The sequence below is a fragment of the Trachypithecus francoisi genome, unplaced genomic scaffold, assembly GCF_009764315.1.
Source record: "Trachypithecus francoisi isolate TF-2019V2 unplaced genomic scaffold, Tfra_2.0 Lachesis_group11, whole genome shotgun sequence".
NCBI classification, from domain to species: Eukaryota; Metazoa; Chordata; class Mammalia; order Primates; family Cercopithecidae; genus Trachypithecus; species Trachypithecus francoisi.
Window position 1 is genome coordinate 129,989,539 of NW_022681456.1, and position 21,793 is coordinate 130,011,331.

Genomic DNA, 21,793 nt, shown 5'->3' on the forward strand with positions numbered 1-21,793 from the left:
AGGATATGTTGCACAGTATATGGTAGTGATTTATACAAACTTCATAGTGAATCTAGTTTAAGGATGAACTCCCTGACTTTCTTACCTATGCTTATATGTTAGGGAAAAAACTGGCTAAAGTTGTTTTAATTGTTATTTATTTATTTATAAGAGACAGGGTCTCCCTCTGTTGCCCAGGCTGGAATGCAGTGGTACAATCATAGCTCACTGCAGCCTCAAACTCCTGGGCTGAAGCCATCCTCCCTCCTCAGCCTCCTGAGTAGCTGAGACTACAGGCATGTGCCATCACACCTGGCTAATTTAAAAAATTTTTGTTTTGTAGAGACAGAGTCTCACTATGTTGCCCAGGCTGGTCTCAAACTGAACTCCTGGCCACAAGTGATCCTTCTGCCTTGGCCTCCCTGAGTGCTGGGATTACAGACATGAGCCACTGAACCTGGTCTAAATTCTTTATTTATAATTTCATATTCCATAATAATAAACATCTTGAGATTAAAAATTTTGTTACTAAGTAATGATTTTTTTATAGCCATTTACTCTTTATAATAGCTTGATACGATTTGTGCCATAATGGATTTTGTTTTCAGGACTTGTAATATAATTTCATGGGCAGAGAGTATGTTGTTGAGCTGAAGCAGTGAGTGGCTCTCAGACTAGCATACATCAGAATCACCGGGACAGTTTAATGAAAACCAGATTGCTGAGCACCATCCCCAGCGTTGCTGATTCCGTAGGTTTGGGCAGGAGCCCAAGCACTTGCAGTTCTAGTAAGTTCCAGGTGATGCTGATGCCGCTGATCTGGGGATAACACTTTGAGGCCCACTGAACTAAAGTGAATGAGAAATTGGCTGAAATTGCTTGAGTATGTGAAAGGATCATGCCTTGCGTGCCTTTTAAAAATTGCTGTTTGACATTACACTTTTTTTAAAAGGGCATATTTTTCACCAAAATTATAGAGTACTTAAATTTTGAATGATTATGGTCATGAATATTAATAATAAAATACCAGGGGTTTAAATAGAATGCTGAAATTAAACCATGTAAATTGCAGAAATACATTTTAAATTCTGAATTACAATAGGCCTGGTTACTGGTTAATCAAACACCTGGATAGTTATATGTATGTTTTTAGTATGCATTATATGGATGAATATTACCATAATGGCCCGGCTTCCTGCCTTTGGAGAAGTGGAAAAGAAATGTCAAATGAACTAGTTGAAGCATCATTTTAACTTTACCACCTCTCCCAGATTTTCCCAGGCAAATATCTTGAGTCCTAACTTGGTAGTACTTGTGTAACTTTACTTCAGGAATCTCAGGGCAGACCTTGACTGTAAATAGACTACACTAAGTAGGTGGCTGATTCATCTGAGAACTCTGTGGCCGTCATTGCCCTCTCTATCTAGCAGCCAAAGTAGAGTTATTGACAGATCATCTGCCCTCCTAAGTAACTGGATATGGCAAGAGAAAATGAACCAGGAAAACAAAATGAAGAAGAGTGAAATGCAGACACCAGTGATGTCTGCAGCTTGCTCCATATGCAGTGTGGTGGCTGGAGAAAAAGACAGCGCTCTTCTTTCTAATTAAATCCACATAGCACACTTATTTTCTCGTTGTTTCAGCTAGAGGTATGTTGCTGTCCCTGTATTTGGTAAAGGGAGATAATGATGGCTTATTTTATAAATGACAAAAGAAAGACTGCTTCCTGCTGCCTAATCTGCAGAGGCACAATGATGGCATAGAACTTGCTTTCTCCTTTTCCTGAGAATAACTCCTCATGTTGGGTGTATCTGACTCATGGCGGTTTCACCTGCTTGAAGTTGGATGTAATTCCTCTTCTGTGAGAAGTTGTTTTACACCTTTGTGAAGGAAGAGAACATACATGCCTTGTGTGTTTTGTTTTATTGTTTAGGAGAAAACGGATGTGGAAGGAACCTTATTTGTTTATACAAGGTAAGAGTGTTTCAGTTTTATAAAGAAACTAACCACCTTCGAGATAATATTTTAGCTCAGTCGTGTCACTCTTCAAGTGCATGCAGTTTTATTTCAGAAAGAAGTAAAAGAATTACATCTCAGTTTTTTTTTTTTTTTTTTTTTTTTTTTGAGACGGAGTCTCGCTCTGTCGCCCAGGCTGGAGTGCAGTGGCCGGATCTCAGCTCACTGCAAGCTCCGCCTCCTGGGTTCCCGCCATTCTCCTGCCTCAGCCTCCCAAGTAGCTGGGACTACAGGTGCTCGCCACCTCACCCGGCTAGTTTTTTGTATTTTTAGTAGAGACGGGGTTTCACCGTATTAGCCAGGATGGTCTCGATCTCCTGACCTCGTGATCCGCCCGTCTCGGCCTCCCAAAGTGCTGGGATTACAGGCTTGAGCCACCGCGCCCGGCCTTAAATCTCAGTTTTGAAGTTATTAGTTGACATGAAGAAGGGAATAAATACTGAATAATGTCACCGGGTATGTTGTGATGAATACTAATTTCAGAATATAATTTAAACTTCAATATAGATGAACTTCAATCATTGAGCACTGTTTAAAATAGATTAAATATTCTTTGATTCAAATGAATGGCACAAAGTTCTTGAATATAATGCATCGGCCAGGAGCTAGAAGAACACTATGAGAAATACTAGATTGTTCAGTTAATATTTGGAAAAGGGTTTCATTGATCATTGATCATTTTTCTTTCTTTTTTTTTTTTTTTTTTGAGATGGAGTCTCGCTCTGTCGCCAAGGCTGGAGTGCAGTGGCGCGATCACAGCTCTCAGCTCACTGCAACCTCTGCCTCCTGGGTTCAAGTGATTCTCCATCCTCAGCCTCCTGAGTAGCTGGGATTATAGGCACACGCCACTATGTCTGGCTAATTTTTTTTGTATTTTTAGTAGAGACGGAGGTTTCACCATGTTGGTCAGGCTGGTCTCAAACTCCTGACCTTGTGATCCACCCACCTCGGCCTCCCAAAGTGCTGGGATGACAGGCGTGAGCCACCGCGTCCGGCCGTTGATCATTTTTCTCCCACCACCGACTCTTTAAAAAAGCGTGATCCAGAATTGAAGATGTCTTTCAGTCCTCCATTGTCTAGTTAACAGAATATGTTTCAGGATAGATTTAATAAGCTCATGTTTTTAGTCATTTCTTGTTATATTATTAATATCAAATTACAAGTGCATATAGAGACATACATTATGTATATTGGCTCAATAAACTTTTCATTCACATAAACATTCACATAAAATGTCATAGCGAAAGATCATCACCTTCATTGGGGGTACAAAGATGAAATTAAAAGACCTAATATAAACCTTTCTAGGGGTATCAGTTTCACTGGGGAGACAGGAAATATACACACACAAGTGTATTTTCTTTCTACATATATTCATGTTTATGGGAAGCCACAATACAGGATAGAGTACCCTAAGTGCCAGTGGATAGATTCTGAGCAATGAATGGGCTGCTGTGATCGTGGAAGGCTTTATAGCAAGTTTGTCCAACCCGTGGCCCGCTGGACAAATGTAGCCCGGGATAGCTTTGAATGTAGCCTGACAGAAATTTGTAAACTTTTTTAAAACATTAGAAGATTTTTTTTTTAAGCTTATCAGCTATTGTTAGTGTATTTTATGTGTGGCCCGAGACAATTCTTCCCCTCCCAGAGTGTCCCAAGGAGGCCAAAACATTGGATACCCCTGCTTTATAGAGTGATGGGTCTTGAATTGGGCCTCAGGAATATGGTAGAACTTTGCTTGCATAGAGGAAAGGAAAGGCAGTCTCAGCAGGAAGAATGGCAAAAGCAGAGGCATAGAACCTGGTGTGTAAAAGGGACAGTGAGGGAGATGTGGTGCAGTGGGCTTATACTGGTTTATAGTACTTAGCAAGTGTAAAGAGATTTGCTGACTTGGAATGGCAGACTCTGGATTTTGAGATTTATTTTCTTAGCAGTAGGAAGTTACTGAAGGCTTACGAACAGGAGCGTAATAGAGAAAATGTGTGGGGAAAGTCAGTGTATTAACTTCATGGGGATGCACTGGTTCTGGAAGAAATTGGAGTCAGGACAGTGAGAAGATTATTGCAGTGGAGTAGATATGAAATGATGAGAGTTGGGATTAGAATAATAGAATTGAAATGGAAAGGGCATTGCAATGGTGAAATTTTAAAAATGACGCTATTTTGAACATGGAAGATTGAGAATGACAGAAGCATTGGTGGAATAGAAAGACAGGAGGTCAAGAATGTGGTTTGAGGATCCGCCCTCATTTTACTTTGAAGTAATGATCTGGACTGGTAGCAGGACATTCGGGTGGAGGTGTCCAGCCCCTCAGAGTAAGGGCAGGGCTGGAGATGGTTTAGAGTTGTCTGAAGTAATTTGGTAGTTGAAGCCATGAAAGAAAGCTGTTCCCTGAAGGAGTGAGTATAAAGAGGAACCGATGAGGGTTTATGGTTAGGTTTGAGGGCCGGCAAGGATACAGAGGAGTCAGCTAGAAAGATAAAAGCAGGACTAGTACAGCACAGAGAGGCCCACTGGGGGCAAAGTGTGGGCATGATGGAGGTCTGTGTGTGCTGGGCAGGAGGGAGCTCAGCTGCAGGGGAGGAAGGTCTGTTCCAGTGGAGGTAACAATGGGAGGGGGGAGGAAGGAATGGGAGGCAAGGCCACCACACTCGGTGACAAGGAGGTGAGGTTCTTCACAGTCTCAGAAAAGCAGTGGCGTACCCAAGAACCCTTGGCGTTTGCATCTACATTATGCTTCCGAACATCCAGAGCACCGGAGCATGCCCCCAGGCAGGTTTATTCAATAGAGTATGAGCGCTCTTGAGGATTCTGAAGTTTACAGCAAAAGCCATAGGGTTGAACTGTACTACGTGCCGTGCGCACAGGATCCATTCTCACTCATTTCTCACGACAGGCATTATTACTCTTTGGAGAAGTGACAGAAAAGATGTATTCGTATGTATTAATGATTGGTTTTGGGAATTTTTAGTAGGGTTTTTTTTTTTTTAACTATGAAAGAGGAACAAATCATACAAGTATTTTCTTTTGTATATCCAAACCAAATATAGGTTTGTATTTTCAAGGATTTCTTACTATACTCCAAGTTTCTAATGGAACTCAATTAAACAAAACATTAAATTGAGAAAATAATCCTTTGCTTTTTTTTAGTCTCTTCTCCAAATCTAACTCCTCAAGAATAGGATGCCTCCCTTATCCCCTGCAAAACAAAAACCTCCCAGATCCTAGTATGTTGAGGCCTTTCTTCAGTAGAGAATTACAAAAAGCATGTAAAACTCATGGTGGTTGGGGGGCGGGAGGCGTGTTACAGGGAATGGAGCTGGCAGTGATGTATTTTGACTTCTCTTACGGAAGTCGCTTTAGAGCAGCCGGCACATTTATCCCCTGGGCCTATTTTCTAAATTATGAGATGGTATAGTAGCCATGCTATTAAAGAGGTGAGATCCAGTTGTGATAATGAAATACGTGAAGAATCAAATTCTGATTCTTGTATGAAAACATTTAAAAAATCATTTATTTCCTCCCATGCCTTCCTTTCTGTAATAGAGAGTTCGCAGAGACACCCACTGGTGATTTCTGAACTCGACATGTCCAGAAGACCCCCTAACAGAGCTCTTTGGGAGTACATTTTCATTCTTCCTCTGAGTTTAAGTTGAAGTGATGATCATGATTATTTCTGGTATTGATCATATGCTCACCACCACTTTGCCCCTTTGTAAAATAAGCTAGGCAAGGATTGCCTCCCATCAGTTTTAAAATTGGAGGTTTCAGGAGAAAATCCTGGCAGTGGTTGTGTAGCTGTGTTCCTTGATCAGTATCAAATAGAGGCAAAATAAAACTAAGACATAAACAACTTGTCTTCCTGTTGCTCATAACATTTCTGTGGGTTTGTTCATAACAGCCCTAGCACCCTCATTTAGAGTAAATAAATGAATTCTGCTTGCTTCAGCTTCAGTGTGTAAATATGTGCTGTTTCATTTGTCACCGGAAGTCGAACAGTTGAATTACTATATGGCTGTCACCCAAGGGTAGACGAATGCACTTGTAGTTGTTAGAGTCAGTATAATTTGGATTCTTTCTGCCTGGCAGAGTAGGCATTCAAGGTTTATTGAGTGAAGTGAAAATAAAACGTCACTAAATGTCACATTTTTATAGAGAAAAACTTCTAGAGTGGTTTATCTGTGAAGCTGTTTGCTTTGCATTGAAGAAAACAAAGTATCTGCCCTTTGCACTGTGACGTAAACTTCTAGTTCAGGCTGTGTCCTCACAAACTCATTGTTCAGAGCTGATTCATATCACTAAGATTTTGCAGCCTTCAGTTTCAGACTAACACTTAACATTTTCTATGAAAATTTGCTTCATATAATTGTGATGTACACTCTAATATTAACTACCAAGATTGTTTTAAAATATCTTTAATTTAACTTTTAAAAAGTATTCTTTAAAAGTCAGTAATATTTTAAAAAGTAGTTACTCTGCCTTAAAGGAATTTACAACGTAGGTAAAGAAATAAACAACAACTGTATACACACATACACACACACACACCCCCCCACAAATGAAGTGTGACTCAGTTTTCCCGAATGAGTCATCATGACAGTGCTGCTGCATTACATGGGAATTAGTCCATAATGATACCAGTGGTGAAGAAGTATGTGTACAGGCTGCTTGTATAAAGCTGCATATACAAACAAAAGCTGAGAGACACATCAGAATGTACTTATACTGAAAATATAGCATACTAAGCAATTTTTCTATTGATCTCCCCCTGACCCCTTGTGATTTTTAGGTCTGCTTCTCCAAAGCACGGATTCACCATTATGAATAGGCTGAGCATGGAAAATAGGACAGAACCTATTACTAAAGACTTGGATTTCCAACTCCAGGACCCTTTCCTTCTCTACAGAAATGCCAGATGTGAGTCATTCTTACTACATTGGGTAGTTTTACATCTGAAGTTTGGCCAAGTGTTTAAAATTGTACAGTGTATGCTATTGTGTTTGCATTTGGTATCAGTGGCTATGGGGGGTGGTCAGCATTTTAACAAATGCTGATGTTTAGGAAATTCATGCCTAACTGATGGAATAGATGCTTCCTCTGAAGAGTTTAAGTGACTATAAATATGATGATATAAACCTTTAAACCCTGTCTTTTGAAGCTTTATGGATTTATAGTGTGAACCCATTGCTGATCTTAAGCCTGAGCAGGGCTGGGTGAGGCAAGTTCTTAGTGAGGAGACTCCAGAGAGACACATAGGTGGCGCCCTGAATGAAGAATTAACGAGTCTGCTATGGCCCTTTTTCTTGATGTATCACTTTTGGCCCAGTGTGCTGACAAAGTGTTTGAGGGCCTGTGTTGTAGGAGTGCCATCTTCTGAATACAAGTGAATAAAAAATCAAAGTCCAAAAAGTTTCTTTCCGTCATTAAGAATTTCATAACCCTTTGTAATGTGGAAGTCATAGTAAGTAACTAAATAGTCCTTGTCAGATTTGAAAGGAAGTAGCCATCGCCTTTCTAATACTACAGTTTACTCTCATATGGTTTTCTGACCACTTGTTTTGCACTGCTGGTCAGCCCAGAGGAAGACTGCTGAAAATATGCCAGTTGCAGGGACACCTCCACACACAGAAAACAAGAACATAATATATAAATATGTATGTGTGCACACACAGGCACCTTACGCTTTGTGGACAGCTTTCATAAAGACCTTGCAGTGAAGAAATGTTTGCTTTAGATTTTTCATCCTACTCTTTGAACTCAAGATACAAGAATCTGCCTACCATATACTATTCAGTGTAATTTTAATAGTGAGTATAATGTAAATAATATTTGACATTTTAACCCCAATGCATCATTAAGATGCATTAAAATGATGCTATATATAACTGTCACAATAGGTGGTCATCCTGTTATTTAGAGAATAAATTTTTATGAGAGGAAAAAAATAAAGCTATTGAAACTATAATATGACTTACTAATGGCAGGTCCTGTGAAATGAAGTTTTGCAGTGTAGAAAAATACTGTGTTTTCTCCTCATGTTTCTTTGCCAAAAGGTAGACTTTATCAATTGTAGTTGATTACTAAAGATTTGGATTTCCAACTCTAAGACCCTTTCCTTCTCTACAGAAATGCCAGTTTGAATTGTTTATAGTTCGAATTGTTTTGTGCGCTTATACTTATGTCAGGTTTTTTTTAAGATTATTAGATTTTATGTCAAATTAATATATAATTTAAGTCCTAATAAAATAACTACAAAGTTACCTATAATCATCATTTTTGGTTGCTTTTATTTTGGATAAATACATGGTCTGGTCAGTTATAGGTAATATTTTAAATTCCTATTATATATCACATATTAACTACTATATCAAAAATATAAAAATGCAAATTCTCTTTAATGCATCAATTTAAAAAATAGCCTTCTTAAGTCCCACAGGGCTCATCTGATAGGAAACACTATTTAGATCTAATAAACATATACCTTGGTTCTAAGCATATGCAGTCCACGATAATAGTCACTAGCTGCTGTGGCCGTTTAGCACCTGAAATGTGGCTGGTCTGAACCGATGTACTGTGAGTGTCAAATAGGCACCAATTTTCAGACAGTACCCAAAAAAAAGTGGAAAAACCTCAATTATTAATTATTTTATACTAACATGTTGAAATGACAATATCTTGGATAAATTGGGCAAAATAAAATGTAAAAATTAATTTCACCTGCTTCTTTGAATTTTTTAATTTAAAATAATAGATGTGGCTCACGTTCGTGGTTCACCTCATATTTCTATTGAACGGCACTGTTCTATTTTAATTTGTTTTTCATATTTTCATTTATGTTTCCATATTTTATAATGATTTTCATTTATTTTACTGTATTTAATAATCACAATTTTGTAGAGTAGACATTTTCACTGCCATTTTGCAGATGTGAAAACAGACTCAGTGAGGTGGCAGACTGTGTAAAAACCCACAGATTCTGATTTCACTTCCAGTGCTTTTTCCACACCACCTGTACTGCTCTACTATTAAACATGGATGCAAATTTGGGATGCATATTAAAATGTTTCTAATGAATTTCCATACAAAAGAAATAGAATCAGTTGAACAACAAAGAGTGAAAGGGAACGGATCTATTTACTTTTCTGGATTCATTTTGCCCTTTTTTTTTTTTCTCCTTTATATCTGATTCTGATTGCCTTTGCCGCTAGAGTCATTTAGTTTTATGTTGTTTGCAAAAGCCTTTTCAATCTCGCCCACAGGTGCTGTCAGAGTTTAAGATATCTCTTTTTTTTTTTTTTTTTTTTTTTTTTTTTGAGACGGAGTCTCGCTCTGTCGCCCAGGCTGGAGTACAGTGGCCAGATCTCAGCTCACTGCAAGCTCCGCCTCTCGGGTTCACGCCATTCTCCTGCCTCAGCCTCCCGAGTAGCTGGGACTACAGGCGCCGCCACCTCGCCCGGCTAGTTTTTTTGTATTTTTTAGTAGAGACGGGGTTTCACCGTGTTAGTCAGGATGGTCTCGATCTCCTGACCTCGTGATCCGCCCGTCTCGGCCTCCCAAAGTGCTGGGATTACAGGCGTGAGCCACCGCGCCCGGCCAAGATATCTCTTAAACATTTTAATACAATTCAAATATGTTATATAATAATTATGTATGGTTTACATATTCTTTGGTGGCATGTAGATTGGTTGGCCTTTCTTTGGGCAAGGAACTCAGCTTCACTCAGGATTTCTTTTGAAGACTATTTCCTCAAGATATTCTATATAGTCAAGAATCTCTCTGTATGGTCTTGGCATTTCACATTGGCTTATGTCTATCATAGGCCATATTTGGGCATTTCAAGTAGACAAAGGTAGAATTGATAGAGGTTTGTGGTGAGGTTTTTTAGATTCATTAGGAGAGGAAAAAAAACCCTTTCTTGAACTGGATGAATGCAGAAGAGCAAAATAAAGAAATGAAAATCCCAAACTCCTTTCCTTTAATCAGTCAAAAAAAAGATGCTTGATAAATAAAGTAACTTCATTCAAACACAAAATAGATTACTTTATTACAGAAAAGGGTTTATACATTGTTTACAGGGTTTAAACATTGTTAAAATGGGATTTGACCTGTATGAACTTTAAAAGTAAATAAGATAGCTGTTAAAGTTAGGGCAAACATTTCATTCATTCATTTATTCAGCAAACATTTACTGGGCATTTACTGTCTACCAAACACTATGTTCAGGCTTTATATGGGTTATCCCGTAACTTTTTCTTGGAAATACTATTACTCCTGTTTTATAAATGAGAATACTGAGGTTAAAGGGATTAAGTAATACACTGTGGTCCGTGATTATTTTGAGATGGCAACACCATTTAAACCAAGAAACCTTAACTTCAAGACCCAAGGCCCAAGCAGTAAAGTATTAGCAGTAAATAATGCATTTGAGCCAAGTTTATCATTTACGAACACTTACTTTAGAGTACACTCCAACGTTTAAAAAGCAAGTTTTTTTAGCCTTGAGATTCAAGCATATATCAGTTATTAGAAAGATTCGTTTTTCCCAAATTAAAAACTAATTGAACAAAAAGTTGAATTAGACCACTTCTTTTGTAATGTTGCCCTATAGTCATCATTGACTGTGTCTTTCATTTTGCAACTAAGTAAGAACCTAGCATATGGAAATGTCTTTTCCCAAATATAATACTTAGGTTATAGACAGCAGTGACAGGGGGATTCCTTTCTTTTCTTGCTTTTTCAATTGAGACGGGGTCTTGCTCTCTTTGTCCAGGCTGGAAAGCAGTGGTACAATCTTGGCTTATTGCAGCCTCCACCTCCCAAGTTTAAGCAATTCTCCTGCCTCAGCCTCTGAGTAGCTGGGATTATAGGTGTGCGGCACCACGCCTGGCTAGTTTTTAGTAGAGACAGGGTTTCACCATGTTGGCCAGGCTGGTCTCCAACTCCTGACCTCAAGTGATTGCCCACCTTGGCCTCCCAAAGGGCTAGGATTATAGGTGTGAGCCACCATGCCTGGCCCCTTTCCTTTCCCTTTCTCTTTTCTTTCCTCTTTCCTCTTTTCTGTTCTGTTCTTTAGAGACAAGTTCTTGCTCTGTCACCCAGGCTGGAGTGCAATCACATGGTCGTAGCCTCATTGCAACCTTGAACTCCTGGGCTAAACCACCATACCCAGATAATTTAAAACAACCTTTTTAGAGACAGGATCTTGCTGTGTTGCCCAGGCTGGGCAACAAATTCCTGGCTTGAAGTGATCTTCCCACCTCAGCCTCCTGAGTAGTTGGCATTACAGGCAGGAGCCACCATGCCCAGCTGACAGGGAGATTTCAGAGCTAGGCCAACAAGTTGAATATATTATTATCTACAGTTATAGGATTGCAATGAAATTCTTTTTAGATGCTAGATTTTATTGCAAATGTAAACCTGAAGTTTAGATCAAATCAGAAAAGCCAAACTTAAGATATTTAGGACCAAAACTATTTTAGAAAACTCCTCCTAAGTCTTAAAGTGAATTTACCATTTTGGGTAGTTTTGTATTAAAAAAGAAATGACAGTTTAAATCCTTGCTGAACATGTATAGGATCTGGGAAAAACTTCTGTAAATAATGGAAATAGTGCCCTGAATGAAAAGGAAAATTACAGACAGCTCTCATCTTCTAAACAGGCATCTTCCAAAAAGTTACCTTTTAAAGTGATTGGCTGGCAGACTTTTGGGTAAACCACAGCAGAGTGAGCATACTCCTGGTTTTCCTGAAGTTCTCTTGAAATGACAGTGAAAACATAAAAAAGACATACACCCAAAGAGTGGAGGATCCATTTTACGAAAGAGATGGATTAAACAAGAAGTAGGAAGCCATGCTGTAATAGCTTCATTGTACACAAATGCGAGCTTTGCCTCCTCACAGAGGGTTATTTATCTTTGCTCTGTTGGTTCTACCATGCATTGACCCACCCTGCAGAATATGTACTCACCTTGTTGTACTCAAGTATGGCTATACTAATTGCTTTGGCCAGTGAAATGTGGGTGAAAGTGATATGTATCACTTCTAAGCAGATATTTTAAGAACTAGCTCAAGATTTACTGCCTTTTTTCCTTCTGCCATGATGACCAGCAATATTCCAGGCAGAGGCTGCTTGGTCAGCCTAGGTTCTGAAATGAAGATAACATGGCACAAAGGTAAAAGTGACCCATAATGGACATGTAGCTTGTAAGAAATAAACCTTTGTCATTGTAAGCTAGGCCATTGAGATTTTGGTGTCATTTGTTACTGTAGCATAGCTTGGCCTATTATGACTGATATACAAACCATCCAGGAAGAAGGGAATCTCCTAGAGCAAAGGCGAAGAGTCCCATAATGACCCCTGGCAACTGGAGGGGATTTAACTTAAAGTCAAAGGGTGAATGGCTTCAGGAATGGTGTCCAAGAAAAAATTCACAACTGACAGTTGGAATCTATTGGGGCATTTACAGTTCCTTTTTAAGAGTTTGGTGCTGATATAAGGAGCATTGAAAACGAAGGGGTAGGGAGACAAAAGAAACACTTTAATTCCTGGGAAAACAAAATAGTGAACAAAAAAGGAAATGTAATCATAGTACACCATGTAGCTCTGCAAATCATCATACATAGTTAAAGACACTGAATAGGAGAGCCTTATATTGGAAGGATGGGGTTGTATGTGGTGTATTTGTGTGTGAATTTGTGTGTATTGTAAGAAAACTGAATCCTCTTCAGTCAATTTTTGAGAATCAAGAAATGCTACGTACATGATATATGGGAAAGGGATTTAAATACCCTAAGAAAAATTAGATGAGAAATGGAGAGCAGAAAGAACTGTCATAGATATAATTTAAGTTGCTTTTAGGGAGCAGTAATCAAGAATAGAGTGACTAGAGAAGGATTCTATTTGCTATAAACTTCACAATATTATTTAACTTTTAAAATTATGTACATGTATTCTTTTCATGAAAATAAAAATTAAAAATATAATTGGATATCAAAATATATTCTGTCATAAAAAACATAATTTTAGTTGTGGTTAGCTTTCCAAGTCAACTCACAAAAGCCTTTTTAGCCCAGTAGGCACCTATTTAAGAGTAGTATACTAGCATTATAATGATGTATATATGAAATATAGCACTAGCATATGTAGGATTATTTCTGTAGGAAAATCCATTCAAGAATAAAACTGTATAGACGCCAAGAGTATAATTTCCTTAGCAGCAGGGCAGAGTACTTCTTATTCCCATTTGTATTGACACATCATTTGTAAAGCTGGGAGTTCCTGTAAGTTTTTTTAAGCATGTGTGGTAATAGTAAACCTTGTGAAGTCTTCGTGGCCATGTTTCTTAATTCTGGAGTGGTTCTGTAGCTTCTCTCCTTCTTTCCATCCCCACTTCTATTCCAGTTCAGGCTTTCATTATGTGTTACTTGGGATGTTTCATAACCCCCCCATAGCAAAAAGGGATTGAATTTCTGGCATCATCCAAAACAGAGTAAGTTCACTACAATATATCTCTCCCACTGTTTACAACTAAAAGTTCTGGGCAGATTACAAAAACAACTAACTGGGGCCTCTGAAAGTAAATGACAACAGACACACTGAGGAGAGCAATCAGAACTTGAAGAAAAACTGCTGTGGTGGTGAGTTCCTGGCTTGATTCTTTCCTCTTTTATCACCTGGCTTTGACACAAGACTGTGCCAAGTCATAGAACTCTAGGAAAAAAATAACAAAACCTGAGAGAAACCCCTCCTTCTAAAAACTTCCCGCTTTTCTTTTTCTCTTCTATCCCTACCCTGAAGCCAGTTGCAAGGAAAGCTGAACTGCCACTGTGGTGGTCATGGTGGTGGCACAGGCACCTAAAATCCCAAGAAAGAGCCTGTCTCTGCCCCTGTGGTCTGAAGAGTGTGAGGAAAACCCCATTATGCATTTTATTTTGATTTTCTTTTGCTGCACAGATTGCCTGACAGTGTGAGAGTCTAAAACCCTGAGACAAACCCTGACTTTGTAGCCGGAAGACTGGGGAAAAAGGCCCCTGACAGCTGGCAGTGGGAGTGATTCTAGAGGAGGGAGCTGGATAAGGAGATCTCCTAATTCTGTCTAGGAACTGATGCAAATCCTGGGTCCACCTGTGAGCTACATATATGTAACAGAACCCAAGAAATAACAACAACTTTGAGAATTAGCTTACAATATAAACCATTATTCCAAGTTTCCAACTAGTATATGTATAGGGCAGACATAAACACTTTTGAAAATGGAACTGAGGGCTGGGTGCAGTGGCTTACGCCTATAATCCCAGCACTTTGGGAGGCCGAGGTGGGCAGATCACCAGGTCAGGAGATCGAGACCATCCTGGCTAACACAGTGAAACCCCATCTCTACTAAAAATAGAAAAAAAAAAAAATTAGCTGGGTGTGGTGGTGGGCGCCTGTAGTCCCAGCTACTCGGGAGGCTGAGGCAGGAGAATGGCGTGAACCCAGGAGGCAGAGCTTGCAGTGAGCAGAGGTCGTGTCACTGCACTGCAGCCTGGGCGACAGAGGGAGACTCGTCTCAAAAAAGAAAATGGAACTGACGTGGAAGCGTCATCCACAGACAGCAAGACAGAGCTTCTTATCCAAACCTAACTGAACTGAGTGCTTTCTCAAATACACAAAATGAACATTCTCCAGAGGGTTTCAAGAGGACTCTGAGTCTTACAAAAGAATAAAAATGTCCAGGGTGCAATCCAGAATTACTAGCCAGGAAAATATGCCAAACTCTCAAGGAAAAAATCAGTAGCCACCCTGAGATGATCTGGATGTTAGAATCATAAGACAGTGACATTAAGATAGTTATTACTATGCTCTGTGAGGTAAAACTGGATACTCTTGAAATGAATGGAAAGATAGAAATTCTTGGCATAAAAAATAGGTATAAAAAATAACCATGTGGAAAATTTGGAACTGAATAATATACTATTTCTTGGATGGTCTTAATAGCAAAATGCAGATGACAGTTGAAAGAAGAGTTGGTGAACTCATCGATAGGTCAATAGAAATTTCCAAACCTGAAGAATATAGAGCCAGATATTTGTAAAAGATGAACAGGGCCTTCAGAGATCTGTGGGGCAATATCAGAAGGTCTAATTTGTGTCATTGAAGTCCAATGAAGAGGAGAGACTTATAAATATTTGAAAAAATAATGTCCAAAACCTTTCCCAATCCAGTGAAAAAAACAAATGTGTGTAGATTCAAGGAACTCAGTGAATCCCCAAACAGAATAAACCCAAAGAAAACCATGCCCATGACATGACATTTAGTCATAATCAAACTACTGAAAAACAAAGATTTTTTTTTTTTTTTTTTTAATCTTGAAAGGAAACCAGAGAAAATCATTGTGTTACATCTAGGAGAATAATGTTTTGAATGACTACAGATTTCTTATCAGAAATTATGTAGGCCAGAAGACAGTGGAGCAACATTTTCAAGTTTGGAAATAAAAGAGCTATTAACCTAGAATTCCATTTCCAGCAAAAATATCTCTCAGGAATGAAGGTGAAATAAAGATACTCAGATAAAGGAAACATAAAAAGAAGTTTTTTTTGTTTTGTTTTTTTTTTGCCAGAAGACCTGTTGTAGAATAAATGCTAAAAGAAATTATTCAGGCTGGAAGGAATCATATTAAAGGGAAAGCTGGAACTGCAGGATGAAGAACAACAGAAATAGTAAATATATTGGTAATTACAAGAGATTTATTTTTTCTCTCAAATTATTTAAAATACATATGACTGTTGAAAGCAAAAGTTCTAACATTGTCAGGAGGCGGTTCAGTGTATACGGATGTGATACGTGTGACAACTATAACATAAAAAGAGAGGACAAATGGACACTTATAGAGCCTTTACATTCTATTTGGAGTGGTAAAAGAAAAACTCTAAGTAGACTGTGTAAAGTTAGACATGTATATTGTAATTCTTAGAGCAGCCACTAAAAAGAAATATAGAGATATAACCAAGAGATCAAATAGAATACTAAAAAATTCAGATAACCCAAAAGAAGACAAGAAAGAGGGTAGGGTAATAGGAGAGCAAAAAATATGACAAACATTAAACAAAAAACAAAATGGCAGACCTACCCATGTTCAACCATATCAGTAGTTACGTTACATGTAAATGGGCTAACATAGTGATTAAAAGACAGAGATTGCCAGATTGGATTTTAAAAGCATGGCCTAACTATATGCTTTCTACACAAAACCCGTTTTAAATGTAATGATATAGATAGGTTAAAGGTAAAAGATAAAGAAAGATATACCATGCAAATACTCATGAAAAGAAAACTGGGGTGTCTAGATTATTAACAGACAAAGTAGATGTCAGAACAATGAAAATTACCAGGGATAAAAAATGAAATTACATAATGATACAGGGATAAAGTCATCCAGAAGGCATAATAATAATTAATGTGTATGCACCTAATTACAGAGCTTCAAAGTGTGTGAAGCAAAAGGTGACAGAACTGAAAGGAGAAGTTTTTGTTTTTTTTTAAATTCTGCAATTACACTTGGAGAATTTAGTGCTCCACTTTCTACAGTCAATAGAGCAAGAGGATAGAAAACAGGAAGCATATGGAAGACTTGAACAACACTATCAATTAAACAGAGCTGTCATTTATATGACATTCTATCAAACGACAGCAGAATGCACGTTCTTCTCAAGTGCACATGAAACATTCCCCAAGATAAACCTCCTCGCAGGTCATAAAGCAAACCTTAAACATTTTTAAAGAATTGAAATCATATAAAGTATATTCTTGGGACCATAATAGAATTAAATTAGACTTCAACAACAGAAAGGTACCTGGAATATCCCCAAATATTTGGAAATTAAACAGCACACTTCTGAAAAACTCGTGTCAAAGAAGAAAGAAAATTAGAGAACATTTGAACTGAATAACAATGAAAATTACAATATTTCAGATGCAACCAAAATTGGACTTAGAGGGAAATTTATACCATGAAATACTTGTATTGGAAAAGAAGAAAGTTCTTACATCGGTAATTCAAACGTTCACTTAAAGAAAATAGGAGAAGAGTATATTAAATCCAAAGCAAACAGAAGGAAAGAGATAAAAAGAGGAGAAATCAATGAGATAAAAAACAGAAAAACTATTTAGAGAAAATTAGTGAAACCAAAACCTGATTCTCTTTGAAAAGAATCAGTAAAACTGATAAACACCTGGCCAGACTAATGAAGAAGAAGAAAAAAAAAGACACAAATTAGCAGTATCAGAAATGAAAGAGAGGTTATCCACAGACATGAAAAGGATAATAAAGGAGTACTATAATTCGGCAACTCAGATGAAATGGACTAATTCACTGAGAAATACAAATCATCAGAATTCACTCAAGAAAAATAGGTAACCTAAATAGTCCCATATTAAGGAAATTGAATTTGTAATTAAAAATCTAACAAAACTCCAAGTTCAGATAGTTTAACTGGTGAATTCAACCAGATATTCAAGGGAGGAATAATACCAATTCTACAGAATCTCTTTCCGAATGTAGAAGAGGTGATATTTTCCAGCTCATTTGATCAGGGCAGCATTATCCTGATACCAAAACAAGGGAAAGACATTACAAGAAAAGAAAATTATCAATCAATGTCTCTTGTGAACATAGATATAAAAATCCGCGGCAAAATATGAACAAAATAATGTTTATAGTAGCATTATTCACAGTAGCCAAGTGGTGGGAAAAACCCAAATATCCATCAGTGAATGAATGGGTCAACAAAATATTATATACACATACAGTGGAATATTGTTCAACTTTAAAAGAGAATAAAATTATGATATGTACTGCAACATGAATGAACCTTGAAGACATTATACTAAGTTAAACCATACACAAAAGAACAAACACTGTATGATTCCACTTCTGTGAGGTACATAGAGTGTCAAATTCATACAGACAGAAAGTAAAATAGTGGTTTTCAGGGGCTTCAGGGAATGGAGAGTGGGGAGTTATCTTTTAATGGGTACAGAGTTTTAGTTTGGGATGATGAAAAAGTTCTGGAGATGGATAGTGGTAATGGTTGCACAATATTGTGGATGTGTTGAATGCCACTGAACTGCATATTTTAAACTCTAAATTTAATGTCTTTAATATTTTAACACAATAAAAAAGGAAAAAATACTAGCAAATTGAATCCAGCAATTCATAAAAAGGATGTCATTAGCCTTATATTTCACAGCTGGCTTATCCCCTCCATCCAAAACCACAACTGGATTTATCTTCCTAAAGCACAAGCCTAATTAAGTTGCTTTCCTTCTCAAAATCTTAAATGCCTACCAAGTAAAACTTTTCACCCAACATGTAAAGCTTGCTGTAGTCAGGTCAGTTTCCCTTTCAGGTCAAGTCTGCTACTACTCTTGCACACTTGCCTAATGCTCCAAGTAAACAACGCCATATACACTTTCCCAGAATACTCTTACCTGCATGCTTTTAAATATGTTTTTTTCTCCTTGAATTCTCTCCCTCATTCTGACCAATCTCTAACAGATAAATTCTACTCATATTTCAAAACCCAGCTGGAACTTGACCTCCCTGGATGTTTTTGTGATTCCCCTGTATAGCTGTGGTGTCTCCCTGCAGCATATATGTCTTTTATGTTGTATTTATGTTTGCTTTGCTCATTTGTTATTGAGCACTTGTCTGTTGATACTGATTCTGTGTTGGGTTTTGGAAGTAACGAATAAGATATATCCCTTCCGGCTGGGCGCGGTGGCTCACGCCTGTAATCCCAGCACTTTGGAAGGCCGAGGCGGGCGGATCACGAGGTCAGGAGATCGAGACCATCCTGGCTAACACAGTGAAACCCCATCTCTACTAAAAATACAAAAAAAAATTAGCTGGGTGTGGTGGCGGGTGCCTGTAGTCCCAGCTACTCCGGAGGTTGAGGTGGGAGAATGGCGTGAACCCAAGAGGCAGAGCTTGGAGTGAGTCGAGATCGCCCCACTGCACTCCAGCCTGGGCGACAGAGCAAGACTCCGTCTCAAAAAAAAAAAAAAAAAAGATATATCCCTTCCTCCTTACAGTTTACCATCCTAGCACAAAAGATAGACATGTAAACATATATGTTCAAAATAACATGCTAAATCTGAGCTAGAAATAAAGGCAATTACTAGTTGTGCTTATATTTTACCTTATGTATAATATTTTGTGCTAGTTTCTGTTACAGTGCAAGCACCTTCAGGGCAAAGGTATCTTTCCAGTGCCCCCATAGCACTGCATTCCTTGCATTAAATGTGCACAATTAAATATTTGCAATGAGTACTGAATTGTTTTTATTGGATTTCTTTATTCAAAGCTACTGATTAAACTTAACCTAAAAGTTCACAACTATTTCTCTAGTTTTTCTTTTGGAGCATTAGCCATTAGGCATTAAGAAGCCTCTGTGCTGTGTAGAAACTCAAAGCAGTAAGTAATTTTAGCAGCTTACCTAGGAACTACTCTGATTCTCATGGTTACTTTAATATAGATAGTAGCAACATTTACCTCAAAGGTAATTGTGAGTTGTGAGAATGCCATGCATCCTCATCATGGGAAATTTAATAGTTCAAGGAAGAGATATGTAATGTGGGAAAATGTTAGTTTTATCTATGTGAACGAGATGATGTATAATGCATATATATAATATAAATTTTCTTTATAGAACTTTAAATTTTAAAAAAGCACTTTTATGGATGTCTCTTTCAACTTGTTTTATGCTTATTGAGATACTGTGATTTGATATTTAAGAAGTTTATTCACTATTTTAAACTTGATATCTTAATTATGATATATGAAAACAGGTCACATCTCTGTTTCCTCCTGGCCCTGTTAAACATGGCCATGTGGTTTAAACAGAAAAGCTTATGCTATAGATGTTTTATCTGCAAATGAAATAAGAATTTTTTTCATTTTTATAGAAGCAATGAAATAAATAACTATTTATTAAAAATAGTTAAAGGTAGTATTACCAAACACTAGATTTAAAATGACACTTATAAGCATTTACTATAAAACAAAAAATGATAAGTTTTACCTCATCAAAAGTAAAAATTTCATCAAATTAAAAACTTCTGTTCTTAAGATACCTTTAGGAAAATTAAAAGAGAACCACAGACTAGGAAAACATATTGAGAACATGTACATATATCTGACACAGTACTACATTGAGAATATGTAAATAACACTTAGAAGTTAACAACAGAAAGACAAGCCAACTTAAAAATTAGCAAAAGATTTGAAAAGATGCTTTAAAAAAGAAGATATACAAATACCAGTAGTCATATGAAAAGATTCTTACCATTATTCATCAGGTATTTTGAAGTTAATGCATGTAGCAGTAGTTTCTTGCTTTTTATTCTGTGTAGTATTCCACTGCATCATTATATTGCAGTCTATTTATTCTCCTATCGATAGATATTTGAGTTATTTCCAGATTTGAGCTATTCTGAATAAAGTTGCCATGAACATTCCGTTCATGGTTTTTAGGTGAATAGGTATGCTTATCTGTCTTGGGTTCAGACCTAGGAGTGAAATTGATGGAGACATAGTGTAGGGGTTTGTTTAGCTTTAGAGATACTACTGAACAGTTGTGTGCCTATTTATGCTGTCTCCAGTAATGTCTAAGATTTCCCATTTGCTCCACATCCTTGTCAAAACTTGATATTGTTTGTTTTTTTAAATTTTCTGGGAATTCTGAAGTGATATCTCATTGTGGTTTTAATTTGCATTTTACCATAACAACAGATTGTATTGAGCGTTTCTTCATATGCTTATTGGGCATTGGAAACCTATGCAGATTAAAGCCCAAATAAGAATATCACATACTCCTTAGAATGGCTACAATTAAAAAGACAAGTGTTAATGAGGATGTGGAACAATGGAAACTTTGATACACTGCTTCTGAGAGAGTAATATGCTACAACTACTTTGGAGAACTATTTGGCATTTTCTTATAAACTTAAACATATAACTAGCGTATGATCCAACAAGTTCCATTCATAGTTATTTACCTAAGAGAAATGGGCCGGGCATGGTGGCTCATGCCTGTAATCCCAACACTTTGGGAGGCTGAGGCAGGCGGATCCCTTGAGGTCAGGAGTTCGAGACCAGCCTGGCCAACATGGTGAAACCTCCCCCCCTTACTAAAAATACAAAAATTAGCTGGGCATGGTGGCGGGCACCTGTAATCCCAGCTACAGCGGAGGCCGAGGCAGGATCGCTTGAACCCTGTAGGGGGAGGTTGCAGTGAGCCAAGATGGCGCCACTGCACTCCGGCCTGGGCGATGGAACCAGACTCCGTCTCAAAAACAAAAACAAAAAGAGGCCGGGCACTGTGACTCACGCCTGTAATCCCAACACTTTGAGAGGTCGAAGCAGGCAGATCACCTGAGGTCAGGAGTTTGAGACCAGCCTGGCCAACTTGGCGAAACCCCATCTCTACTGAACAACAACAAAAAAAATTAGCCAGGCATGATGGCGGGCGCCTGTAGTCCCAGCAGCTTGGGAGCCCGAGGCAGGAGAATTTCTTGAACGTGGGAGGCGGAGGTTGCAGCAATGAGCCAAGATCGCGCCATTGCACTCCAGCCTGGGTGACAGAGGGAGACTCCGAAAGCACATGTCCACACAAAGACTTCTACACAAATGCTCAAAGCAGTTTTATTCATAGTAGCAAAAAAAATCCGGTAATAACCCGGATACCCATTAATAGTTACACAGATAAATTTTGGTATATAATAATAGAACACTGCTCAGCAATAAAAAGAAATGAAC

The 21,793-nt window shown here is 37.9% G+C and overlaps 2 protein-coding genes across 30 annotated transcripts in view; one reads left to right on the forward strand and one right to left on the reverse strand.

Moving 5' to 3' along the window:
• The window catches only part of LOC117090701 (voltage-dependent L-type calcium channel subunit alpha-1C), a 744,659-nt gene that overhangs the window by 714,511 nt on the left and 8,355 nt on the right, over positions 1–21,793 (reverse strand). The window lies entirely within an intron of this gene.
• Positions 1–21,793, forward strand: part of DCP1B (decapping mRNA 1B) — a 66,909-nt gene that overhangs the window by 5,063 nt on the left and 40,053 nt on the right. For 8 of the 9 annotated variants that reach the window (XR_004440102.1, XR_004440103.1, XR_004440104.1 and 5 more), the window contains exons 2-3: positions 1,913–1,953; positions 6,785–6,912. Coding sequence is in view for 6 of the 9 variants with exons in the window: in XM_033223261.1 (XP_033079152.1) it covers positions 1,913–1,953; positions 6,785–6,912 (169 nt within the window). In the remaining 3 variants the exon portion in view is untranslated. Of the gene's footprint in view, positions 1–587; positions 768–1,912; positions 1,954–6,784; positions 6,913–21,793 lie in introns of all 9 variants that reach the window. The other variant, XM_033223263.1, reaches the window with a different exon arrangement.